The sequence below is a fragment of the Ptychodera flava genome, chromosome 4 (assembly GCF_041260155.1).
Source record: "Ptychodera flava strain L36383 chromosome 4, AS_Pfla_20210202, whole genome shotgun sequence".
Lineage (NCBI taxonomy): Eukaryota > Metazoa > Hemichordata > Enteropneusta > Ptychoderidae > Ptychodera > Ptychodera flava.
The window spans coordinates 25,512,464-25,524,922 of NC_091931.1; the positions used below are offsets into that span (position 1 = coordinate 25,512,464).

The 12,459-nt window shown below is 39.5% G+C and overlaps 1 protein-coding gene across 1 annotated transcript; it reads right to left on the reverse strand.

Annotated features, from left to right (window-relative positions):
- Positions 1–1,093: 1,093 nt before the first annotated feature.
- Positions 1,094–11,725, reverse strand: LOC139131285 (neuralized-like protein 4). The gene is made up of 13 exons (XM_070697276.1): positions 11,635–11,725; positions 10,068–10,638; positions 9,834–9,970; positions 8,748–8,889; positions 6,534–6,795; positions 5,827–5,986; positions 5,004–5,464; positions 3,947–4,544; positions 3,688–3,771; positions 3,180–3,318; positions 2,869–2,984; positions 2,591–2,738; positions 1,094–1,947 (listed from the first exon to the last, which is right to left on the reverse strand). Exons 2-13 carry the CDS (start codon positions 10,586–10,588, stop codon positions 1,743–1,745), a joined length of 2,973 nt encoding a protein of 990 aa, XP_070553377.1. The 5' UTR covers positions 10,589–10,638; positions 11,635–11,725; the 3' UTR covers positions 1,094–1,742.
- Positions 11,726–12,459: the final 734 nt, after the last annotated feature.

A 12,459-nucleotide genomic window follows, 5' to 3' on the forward strand; every position in this document is an offset into this window, starting at 1 on the left:
CATGGCATAATTCTAATACCGAGGTATTTCAAACTTGACGGGATCATAACATAGCTACATGCGGTTTCTGAATTACTTCATGAGATAACCACCATTACTATGAGCTTATTACGAAAATACCGCAAAGGATGCACGAGGACATTGTCGCAGCTTATCGCCCGACGCGAAGCGGAGGGCGATGCGCGGCGCCAATGTCAGAGTGACTCCTTTGCGGTGTTTTTGAAATAACCTTATTATACATCTTACATTCCTGACTGGGGCATCAAATTGTCAAAGTAGTGACCAGTTTCGTGCAACGTCAACAATTTTTCTTCCAATTTTATCTCGCCAATGTGGAATGCTATCTCGGATGCGCTTCTGCAAGTTTTGGAGTGTGTGCACTACACACGTACGTACTGAGCGCGCGCGAGACATGTTCTGGCACTAGTCCAATGGGTCCCATGAAACCGTTCAACAGTGTATGCGCAGATATTGCCGCAAGGGATAGGGCGCCTGGAAACCGTTCGTGTTACGGAACGGGCGTTCCGTACCAGGCTTTTTAGGGCACGCACAATTTTACTCTCCTTGATGGTTGATGTATAATGACTATTAATTCCCATATCTATGTTTGATGTTGATGACAAATTTATATGAAACTGTTTTAGTTTTAATCGTATCGCTTTGCAGCCCCTGGTGTTTCAATATCCATGCCATACTTATTCATTTGAGATACACTCACTTTGAACAATGGACAACTTAATTGGGGAGGGGAGGGCAGAAGGAAGACTTGAAGTTTTTGCGTTACACTATTTAATATACTCTTTTCGGAGTTGGCAGGATTCTTCAAGAATTCAATACTGCATTTGCTATGTAGGCATGGTGGTAAACCCGCGCTGAAACAGTTGTAATGAATACATACATATACAAACCTCAGACTCACACACATCAGAATGAACTCTATTCTCCAACCGTACTGTTTCTGTGCATTTTTCTCCATTCGGGATGACAAACTGTCCGGACTATGGGTACATAGAAAGTTATTCAAATGCAACAAGTTGTAGAGTAATGGCAGTAGAGCACTTAGTAACGACAAAAGTAGTGTTTGAGAAATAAATCGGTTTCCATTTGCGTGTTTATTCCCGGTTTCATTTTCCCACTCTCTGACATTTCAAAATCAAATTAAACGATTATAAGTTTGGTGGTTTCACCGGCTCGCAAGCTTCTATAAAGTTTTCAAACGTTACAATTGAAATCAAAAACATATCAAAGCAACATATCAAAGATAATATGAACTATATAGCCTCTATCCGAATTCACGTAGCAATAAGTTTCTTGTCTAATAGAATTACTAGTATAACAAACTGATTAAAAGTAACACTTACTGAATATTTCAGTCATACACGAGAAATAAATGCTGTGATATGGGATACGCTTCATTTTTTAACATGCTAACGCAAGACAGGTCCCTCGGGAATACCATTTGATTGACTGTCAGTTGTTGAAGGACTTACCAAGTAAAGAGATACAAAGTATTTCTACAATCTCTTAGTCTTCTTGAATAAGGTCAAAACGTTTGTCAATACCTGTTCAACGCGAGAGAATTTGTGTGAATGTCAGGATTTCTAGATGATGAGACAAAATAATTTTTATAACTTCCATAAAAAAGCCATCGCCACTGTATTGCTTTTGCGGGTCACAGGAAGACCAAACAAGTATATGTCATACTAATTATCATCCGGTGTACCCAAATCCATTTTGTCCTGTCATTCTATTTTGATAAGTAACCCGTATGGAATCACAGCTCCACGTTCCTTTGTGAACCATTCAATTTCTTGGTTACTGAACTTGGGATCAATTTCAAACTCCGCTCCGATGGTCTGTTCGGCGACTTTGTAACTGTATGGTTTGACACACACCTGGAACACCACTCTGGCCTTATGGGACTTTTTCGTTATCCTGTCAAGGAAACTGAAACCAAAAAGGGCGTCATTTCTTTTAGGTATTGCCAAGCACAACATACTCAGGACCGGATAACTATAACGTAATAACTTAACGATTAACGCTCTATTGAAGCCTGTTTGCCGTCATTTCAAAGCTGTACATAAACAATGTTTCATTCTTCTACTTTCGTAAAATATACAAATTACACTTTAAGACGAATTCATGAAAAATCGAAAATGTGTTGTTGTGATTTCTAGATGTCAAAATTTCTCAATTCACGTGCGCACACGAGCATGAAAACCTTGTGCTGTTTCTTTCGATTTTATTGTTAAAGTTTCAGGGGGTCATGAAGGTGAACGAACGAGTGACAAGATTTACTTCTTGCAAGTTCATAGTCCGCATTAAGGTTTATATGATCTGTGCTTAGTGTGGATCGATTGTCAAGGAGTTGATTTTGACTGCGTACTGCTGATATTTAATGGTCGATGAATATAGTCAAGATCCAGCATGCTCGAACAAGTAAACTGCAATGTCTCCTTCGATACCTTTCCGTGCAGGTCATACATTGCAAATATATAAATATTAATTGAATATTATTATAAAAGTAGATTGCATTTTGAAAAGAGATGTTCACTTGGCAGAGAACAGTACTAAATTAGTTTATACTCACAATCTTTTAGGTGCATATGTGTCACATCCAGCATATCGAATGCTTGGAGAAAGGAATATGTGTTTGGTGTCGAAACCTTTTGGTTTGTACTCATCAGTGAAGTGGCCATCACACTCTCTGAGTGTTTCCCCTCCAATACGAATATCACCTAAGAATAGGACATACACACAGTGGGTGACAGAAGACGCGTGTCAAAAATACTTTGAAAAGTCTCATTTCAAGTGCCATCATAACACCTGAGCATGCTGAGTATAAATTTTGATAAAACATTTTCATACCTGGTATCAAAAACCCTCCGTTTTCAAGAATTGGTTTAACCGATTCCAGTCTGGTGCCGTGAAAAGCCACATGCCACTTATTGAATACATCTAATGCCAAAGCTCTGTTAGGTGTCCTGTGAGAGCACAATAGAAGCTATTATCAAATTCCTGTTGCAATACCCGTTACAAAACGATTAGATGAATATGGCATGGACAGTGTTTGTGTAGACGGAAACTTGTATGTTTGTCGATATGATTGTTTAGTACAGCAGTTTCAAACCTTAATGAGTTTTCACTACTCGATACTTTGCCGTGAAGTGTCAACTTACTGGAGAGCGAAACGGCACCATCCGAATGGAACCCCGTAATCTTTGGCGGGTTGTCCTCTGCCATAGTAAAGCTTGTCACCTCTATCGTTATGGCAGTTTGTACAGTAGCACATGTCGAAAGTTGGTTCAAAATATGCCTCTGAAAGAGGTGAAATCATCCAAAACAGGATTATGAGCTAACAATCCCAATATATATATCATTATATATCTGCTTTTATGATTTTATGATATTCATTGGTTCAAAAAAAAATTGTCCATTAAGTTCCATTCCGCGTTGGTTTTCTCCAGAACACCTGTCAACACATTTTAAGAAATATAAAATATATACTGACTAATCATTGCTGTTTGCAGCAAGTCAATTGACATTCATAAATGTACATTGTAGTATTCTCAATATGGTGATTATTACTTTGCAAGCCTTCTGTATTACACATGTTGATTTCTTTTAGCTGATATCAAATTGTGAGCGATATCACTATGAAGATGCATGTGCATGCTCGAAACAAACCATGTAATTCCAATGAGTTCTTGAACCTTCTGCATAGCTCTCTGTAATTGCAGTGCCCTCTTGAGGCAGAGGTTGGTCTGATATCTATTAAAAAAAACATACAAATTTCTATTTACTACTCTTACGGGTATTCTGTATTGGAATTTAAAGTGACAGCGCGTCTTTGCATTGGCGAGATCCCCAGGCATATTCTCTTGGATAGCAATATTTCTGAGCCTACTTAACCCAGGGCGCGTACGGGAAATTTAACTATAATTACCAAGAACTTGACCTTGGCCTCTATGTTTAATTCTAGTCAATGCTCTTTCAGCCGCTTGTTTCACAGCCGCATTCGTACTCCGGCACAGTGACGTCAACCCCGTTATAGCATCCAGCATACTTCCTCTATGTCTTTTTGCTTTAGCCAAAGTCCACAATGCATTAGCTGCCGACTCCTGCACGTCAGGTCGATCCTTCTTCAAAAGGTCAATTAGTAGCGGTACTCCACCTAGTTTCACTATCAAATCTTTGTTGGTGTCATTGACTGCAATGTTTCCCAGTCCCGTCGTGATTTCTAGTGCTGAAAATACACTATCTTCAACTGTGCCTGTCAGCCTTGGGTCGTCCAGTGTTGTTTTCAACACTTCAAGAGTGTGAGCGATCAGCTTTTCATCTGCTGCCAAAAGACCAATTTTGTGATCTTCAGCGACGTAGGACAGCGTCAACATGGCGCCCATGGCCAATGTTAAGTCCTTTGACTTCATAAACGGAGCTATCCTTTCGATGGCGCGTATGTCCCGATACACTTGCTTATTCTCGGTTGCCTTGGCGCAGTTGTGCAGCACGCCAAATGCTGACCTAATGAGATCTCGTTCCTTCTACAAAACAGAGAAAAGCAAAAGAGTGGCTATCGAAATAGAAAAAAACCGTCACCGTTTGCAATAAGAAAGGCGATATCGAATAACATTTTAATGCAATCATCAGTAAAATTGACCATGATGGCAAGCAACATATATATAGGTAGAGGTAAGTTTGTATCATTAAGATATGATCACGTTACCGTCAAACCTTGTACGTTTTCACTTTGGTCAAACGTATATGTATGTGACGAGAAAAAACGGAACAAATCAGCAATTTTTACGCTGGTTGTTTAGTACATTTAAGACGATAGTAGTGCTGCTTACTAAGGGTTTCTTACAATGTCGGCTAAGACAGGGAAAGATACATCAGACGACAAAAGTGTCAAAAAAAGATATTTTTCAGTCAATCTATGATTGTTGATGATCAACAATGCAGCACGCCTAAATTATTGAATCTGACCAAATATGACACTTTACCTCATTTGTCACTTTTGTCGGTCCAAACTTATCAATATCTTTCAGCATGAGTTCGAGGAGCCCTGACTGTCCGAACTGCTTGCACATTTTCAGGCTACTGCCAGAGTAATTCCAGCATATGTTTCTCAATACTGTTATGCCAAGCCAAGTCTGCTCACTCGGGTTTCTATCTCCCATTCGTTGAAGGCGTCGCAGCAGCCTTGTCAGCTTGTGGCCTCCTCTGAGACTTGCTAAATGATCGCCAAAACGCTTACGCAGTCTCTCATCACTCGTCTCGTCGAACGGTTCCATTATAGTTTTAAACACTTCCTGCACGGCCGTCAAACTGTCGACTTTACTCCCTTTCGCCAAGAGTTCCACTGTTTCTCTCATGGCGAACATTATGGCATTGGGGTCCGTACCACTTATCTCACCTTTAACCCTGTCATTTGCAGACGCACAATCAACGCCTTCATCTGTTTCTGAAATACAAGAAATTAGAAAATGCCTACCAATTTCAATATAATTTCAATATTGTAGTTTACGTTCTCCAGAAACAACAATTAGTCGCATATGTTTTCCGATGATGAAATTTACAAACGTCCGCGGTAAGTTCTTGTAATAGTGACTAGTGACGTAGGCATTTCATATAAACCTCTAAGTCTTTACCTATATATACCCGTGCATTTGAGTTTCCTTCATATCATAACATCAATATATCTATAGATCTAAACGCCAAAAATTGCTTTGATTTTGATTGTTCAAGAAAGAACGGCTTCAAAACACTAAAGAATGGGTACATTTGCATTGCAGGGCCTATAATCAGTCGTTCACTTTCACTCACCAGAAATAGTTATACTGCCCGCTTGTCCATAGATATCTACAACACCATACACCACGTTTTGATTGGTTTTCAATCTCAGTGCCTCACCGAGAGTTTTGCCGTTGAAGAAGAAATGAAAGGAACCGTCATCGCTTCTCTCGAGCCCAACTGTATCCCCGATCTTCCATTTACATTTAAAGTAAACATATTTTTGTTCATTTATCAATAAAGTCAACGTTTTTGCTACACAAAGTATTGCAACTCTGCAGCGCATATAAAACAAAAATAATGAGCTTTAAAGAACTAATGTTTCAAGCACAGGATGAGATGTTACCGTGTTTTACGCAAATGTACCCGAACCAACTAAGCTTTCTACTCATTTCTGAACCTAAAGCACATTAAGATCATGTTCTTTTCTTCATGTCACACTAAGAAACAGAATAACAAAGGCACTTGAGTTACCTGTCCTTCCCTTGATAGCTATGTTACAGAACTCATGCATTTTGTTCAACATTCGGGTGAATCGCGCAATAAGTTTAGAGCAACGTATCTCGTCATTTACTTTTTATTCCTGGTCAACATAAAATGTATTCAGAGTTTGACCTATTCAAATAGATTTCAGCTGAACAGAAGCGTAAAGAAAGAATACTGTAGCATCAATCCTTTTGAGATACTACGACGTACAGTAATTTCTAGAGTTCGATTTTTGTATGGGAATTGATATTTACCGTGCAGTCATCTAAGTCCACTTCAAATTCAGACACCTTTTCGCCATTTTCGCGGACATTTGATCCAGACCACATCAGCGTCACCCCTTCAATACACTCTGTCATAGTGCCAGGGAACTGTAAATCTGCAGGATCGTTGGAAGTAAAGCCTATCTCTAGGCAGCCAGTCCATCGAGATATCTTTGTGTCCAGTCTAACTTGAAAACGGACGTTGTTTTTCAGTGGATGTCTCGTCAGCACTACACCATCCCTAAAACTTTCTCTTGGTATGTTACAAAAGAGAACAACAACTTTGACTGACCTTGAACCTTCAATATTTTGTCAAGGTATATTCTTGGAACACGTTTCTAGGTTATTTCAAAATGCTGTTACAGTACTGTTTCAACATTTTTAGAAGTTCATTTTGTCATTTATTATCATTTATGTTTACTTTATTAATTTATTTATTCATTTATTCTCATTTATCTATTATTAATTATAGCTTTGTCAATACCAGTGAATTTTGTGATGTCATATCCATACATTATTACAAGAATGTATTCCATTATTCAGCATTGCGGCCCCACAGCGAGCAAGTTTTTCTTTTGAAAACGAAAAAGGACTGCGCATTTCAAAGGAGGGAAAGTATCGGATAAACCATGTAATACACAAAATTATAAATCTTGATAATGATGCACAATATTGATAATAATGTCTTACTGTACGATTTATCACATTTTTTTGAGTCCTCACGCACGCACTTGTCGTCTGTCTGGCTGGCGCTCAGCATGCAGTCCCCGTCCGATACACGCTGGTTGTACTACTACGTTGTTTACAACATTGTTCGCTTCATTGCTGTATAGGTGAAACAGATCTCAGTACGTATGCAAACTCGTAGACGATACTGGGTTTGACACATGGCATATTATGTATGTCAGTGGCCATGTAAACTATGCAAGCGTGAAAGGCTACTCGAACCAGCCGTAAACGGGCCAACAACGGCAGCTTGCTGTCATCAACCTTGACCGGAAGTGTCTACGAAATTCTACGGAGCCATTCAAAGTCTCGGTCCAAGGTCAGCTACTACCAACAATCATGACGACCGTGGACTCTCCGTTGATCTAACATCTCGGCCACCTAATTCTGATGCACTGACTGTAATAGGAGACAACTGTCATTCATCGTTTTTTTCTTCTTGTCTGTGGTTTTACCTTGCCTTGTTCTCGATATCGCGACGGTATGGAAACCCTCCAGTATGTTTGTCAACTGTACCTTTCAAGCACCCGTTTACGTCAAATTTCTCGTTCGCCGAAATAAAATAGCTCTTCTCAAGGAGCCATCGAAAATTAAATTATAGACACCATTGTTATTGAAATATAAACATTAGAATAACGATGTTGAACTCTGTTGATATCGTTTGCAATGAATGCTGTACTACTAGCGACATAATAATGATCGTATTAATCAGCTGCTACCATGCAGCTCGCTGATCATGCTGATGTCGATGCATGAACATTCTGTTTTCTTCATGTCTGGCATTTCACCGTGTCGGCTTTTGAATGGCATGATTTTTAAGGGTGATGTTTCAAGTTTGATATAGACGGTAGGGATGCAGTACTTTTCATTTCCTTCGAAAATACATCGTTTTTCAATTCAAAATGAACCGTGAAAGTATTGGTCATTTTTTGTGCTGAACGTGCGTGTTCAGTGCAGTGCAGTTTGGAGTGCATGTGATGTGTGCAGAGTCAGGACGCTCACTGGCTTCAAACTCAGTTCAAATTTCCTTTTTATTCGTTTTCTACAACTACAAATTCACTGGCATCGCCAAAACTATAGTATAATAGCAATAATGTATCCCTCCGGGCCCATAATGGACTCAAGCAAACTTTGCACTCCATAATGTACTCGGCTTCGCCTCGTTCATTATGTTGTGCAAAGTTTGCTTTCGTCCATTATAGGCCGGGAGGGGTACATTATTGCTTAAGTACAGTACTGTTTCAACATTTTTTAAAGTTCATTTTGCCATTATTATCATTCGTGTATTTATAACTTTATTAATTTATTTATTCATTTATTCTCATTTATCTATATTAATTATTTGTTTATTTATTGATTTTTTATTACTTATTGATTTGTTTGTTTGTTAGGTTGGTTGTGTGTAATTCATTGCTTACTTTCGACACTTTCACTCAGCTCAAAACACAAGATCGATGCAGTAATACAGTTTTTACTCACTGTCTCCTACGCGCGACCCGCCCACCATGCATTAGATCAACGTTATCACCGCATCTTGGGTGGAATGTGTAATAACTACTACCTGTAGGGGCCGGCACTGAGACGATCTGTTCACCGGTCGGCGAAAACTGTGAGATGCCACCTGCAGCGAATGATGCGATCATCGTAGCCACTTCAAGATGGAATGGCAGTTCAATATATGCCTTCAGTTACACACAATTACAGTGGTTTGCTTTGAAGCATTGGCATTAGACGAACTAGACATATTGTCTAAATCGAGGTGTTGCCAACACTGTCGGGTGCAATTAACAGCTAAGCGGTAACATGAGTCGATCATAAAGCAATCAACTCTACAAAAGTTGAAACATTGTCTACATGTTGCAGACGGTCAGAGAGACGTAGTCTGAACAACACACCACCACCACATATGTCCAAGCACTGTCCAAGTCTTATCACTTGCTTTCAGGTGCAGTTGTTTTGACTACATCTGACCTGCTACAAGACAATGTTTCAACTTTGGCAGAGTTGATTTCTCTGTGGTCGACTGGAATTACTGCTCAGCTGATAATTACACCTGACAGTGTTGGTAACACCTCAATTTAGACAATATGTCTACTTCGCGTAATGCCAATGCTTCAAAGCAATTCACTATAATGCAAGTGTGTATAGCTTTGTATGTGTACATGTATGTGTATTCTCTCTTTTAATATTATATACATGATTATATATATGTGTGTGTGTGTGTATTTATATATGGACATATATACATATATATATATATATATATATATATATATATATATATATATATATATATATATATATATATTTGTGTGTGTGTGTGTGTGTCAGTGTTAGAAGACTATAGGCCTTCTCATATTCTTTGCCATTATAATCTACGTTTCCAACATCTGCATTTTCAATGCATCTATGCGTCTGTCGGTACAGGTCTTGTTGCGCTATTTGCTTTCCCTATTTCCACTATTTGTAAGCAGACGTATGCGTACAGCAAATAAACGATGTACATGTTCTTTTCACAAGGTATTAACAAAAACTTTGATTTGGGCAAAAAAATTGATATTGTACCTGTAGAACCCATGTATCTCATTCTTACGTCAACATTAGCACAGTTGGCGCTCGCACTAATGAAAAGGGCGTTGCTTGGGTCTTGATGTGGTAAGTCTGTAAAAGCTATACCAAGATCCTCGTCATCGGCCTTGAATCTAAAATGTGAGGAGAGTTTGGAATGTTTTAGGAAAGTTCTACACAACCAAATTTAAAAATTAACTTGCATTTTGGCAACAAAAAAGCCAAACTCACCTCAATGTACCGTCTTCGGCATTTAGAATGACGTGGAATGTATCGGGAACATCGTAGTCGAATCGGTCAGATGGATATATTCCAAATTTCCTTCCACCGTGCATTAGTTTCTTGTCGACCAGGCTCCAACCCCAGGAGTCAGATGTTAATCCCAGCAGATGTGAATATCCCACTCTGCTCACTGGCGCATTTTTGGTCGCCATCCCTATCATAGCGTGACTGCCTCGTTCGTCTCTTGGCCAAAAGATCTCAAACACGTGAGTCCCGCTGACGTACGCCTTCTTTCCCCTGATCAGATCAGTTCTCATCGTCTTTCTGCCTCGCCTGGCGGTGACCTTGTCCGGAAGGACGGTGAAGTTGTCGGAACAGTCATTTGGATTCCATGCGTGCTTCACTTGCTCGTCGTTGACCGACACCTGCTTGTCGTCAACAGTCATTGCCTGCAGCGCCTGAAACATCTCTAGAGTTGAACGCCTCTTTTGTTCTAAAACTGCCAGTAGCTGAGAGAGTTGACTTTCCATAATGGCAGTCTCTCGTTTTCCTGATGTGCTGATGAAGCGATACTTTTAGTCTTGTGTAGAAGAAAATGAAATGAAAATGCATTCAGTAAAAATTTCGAATGAACTTCTCCCTCTCTTTTATTGTATGGTTTTCATATTTTTGCAAATTATGTAATTTTACCACTCTTGCGTCATACTTTCACGGGTTCACTTCTATTGAATCAACATACGTTCGCCCAGCGTACAGAGATTTTTAATCACTTTGATTTTTAAACATTTCTCACAAAATATCCTTATATTGTATCTATAAAGCGGGGCGAACCCCATGCACCCACCCCCGATTAACGGCGATCCATAGCCCTACCATACCACTGACCGGCTCGACAAGTACCAATTTTTCAGTCTGGGACAGCTATGGCCACGGGTCATCCCCACCCTTGCATGTACGATCTCATCAAAGACTTGTTTCGCAGTGGAAAAGTGTGAATATGTGCATGGAAACAGCAATTCGAGAATGCTCGTCGTTGAGTCGCAGCCACGATTGTGATGTAAAAGGCTATTGAACTTGCATCATTTATAGCTCGGCGGCGAGCCCTTTCAAAATTGCTGTTTATGCTTTTAACTTATCGAACAACACAAAATGCTCATATTGAAATCTATCGCACCGACGTATTTAACTACTTTCATTTTAAAACTACGATACAATATCACTTCCTTTTAACTCACATTGAAACAATATGGCGGCGAACACTGCCCCTTATTTGACCCCTCACGCTGTTTTACAAAACACCTAAGCGCTGTTGTTCTCAGTCATCGCTATAGTCACTCCTAGCTCACTTTGTACATATTCTAAGCACCTACGTTCTTCAATATGAAAATATTCGACCGATTATATTGGTTTCGATAGTAACGATAACCCCACGGCTAGCTCATATGTAAGTAAAGCACTGCATTTACGTGCAGTTGAAACATAGATGACAATCGATGAATACGGGTGTTGGTGCTCTTTGAAATATGTAACTATCCCTTGAAATGTTAATCGGCAGAGAATAAAATAATAGGCCTACCTTCCTACCTTGAAATAAAGGTGTGTTAAATTGGCCGTTCACGCTACTAGCACCACATGTTTTGATTGAAGACCGTATACGTGTATTGATACTGTTGGACCAGAGTCGTGTCACATGACAAGAATTATCTGGAACGAGAAACGTTGAACGCCCACCCCCCACCCCACCCCGATAAGATAATGCTTGTATCTGTTATAAGGTTTCGCAGATACTTTACGTAAAACGTCATCAGGATGGAGAGATAAGTTCATGCGTATATGATAAAACACTATTACATGCTCCATGTATCGAAAGTCGCGCGCCACATAGGACTCAATGCTGACTTGTTGATGTGGCAGCGGATCGCATAATCATTACCTTCAACTTGACTTCATCTTTATTTAGAAATTGTTAGATAACATACATTGTATCCACTGCATGTGTACCTGCCTCTCAACTGTCAAGCAAACCACAATTGACCTCTTAAATTCCATGACTTGTGTGGATTGTATGCAATGTTCAGCATTTAATATCCATGGTTATGAAGATGATAATCTTTGACCCTATTGATATGAAGCCTTCATCAAGCCTTGTCGCCGATGCTTCTCTGGTCAAAACAGCTTTAGTTCATGCAATTCCTTGTCATTGATCAAAGAGCTGACTATCGAGAAGTGTTTTCCTTACTGTGTTGATAATTAAGCTTCAATACTATAGCTAGAAGAAACATACGACAAAGTTTACGTTTATTCTTTTCTGCTTCTTCGCCTAACTTATTCGTAGAAAGATCAAACCTACCGTTATCGACATCACTTCATAGCAGCATAGACACGCATGTTTAAACGACTT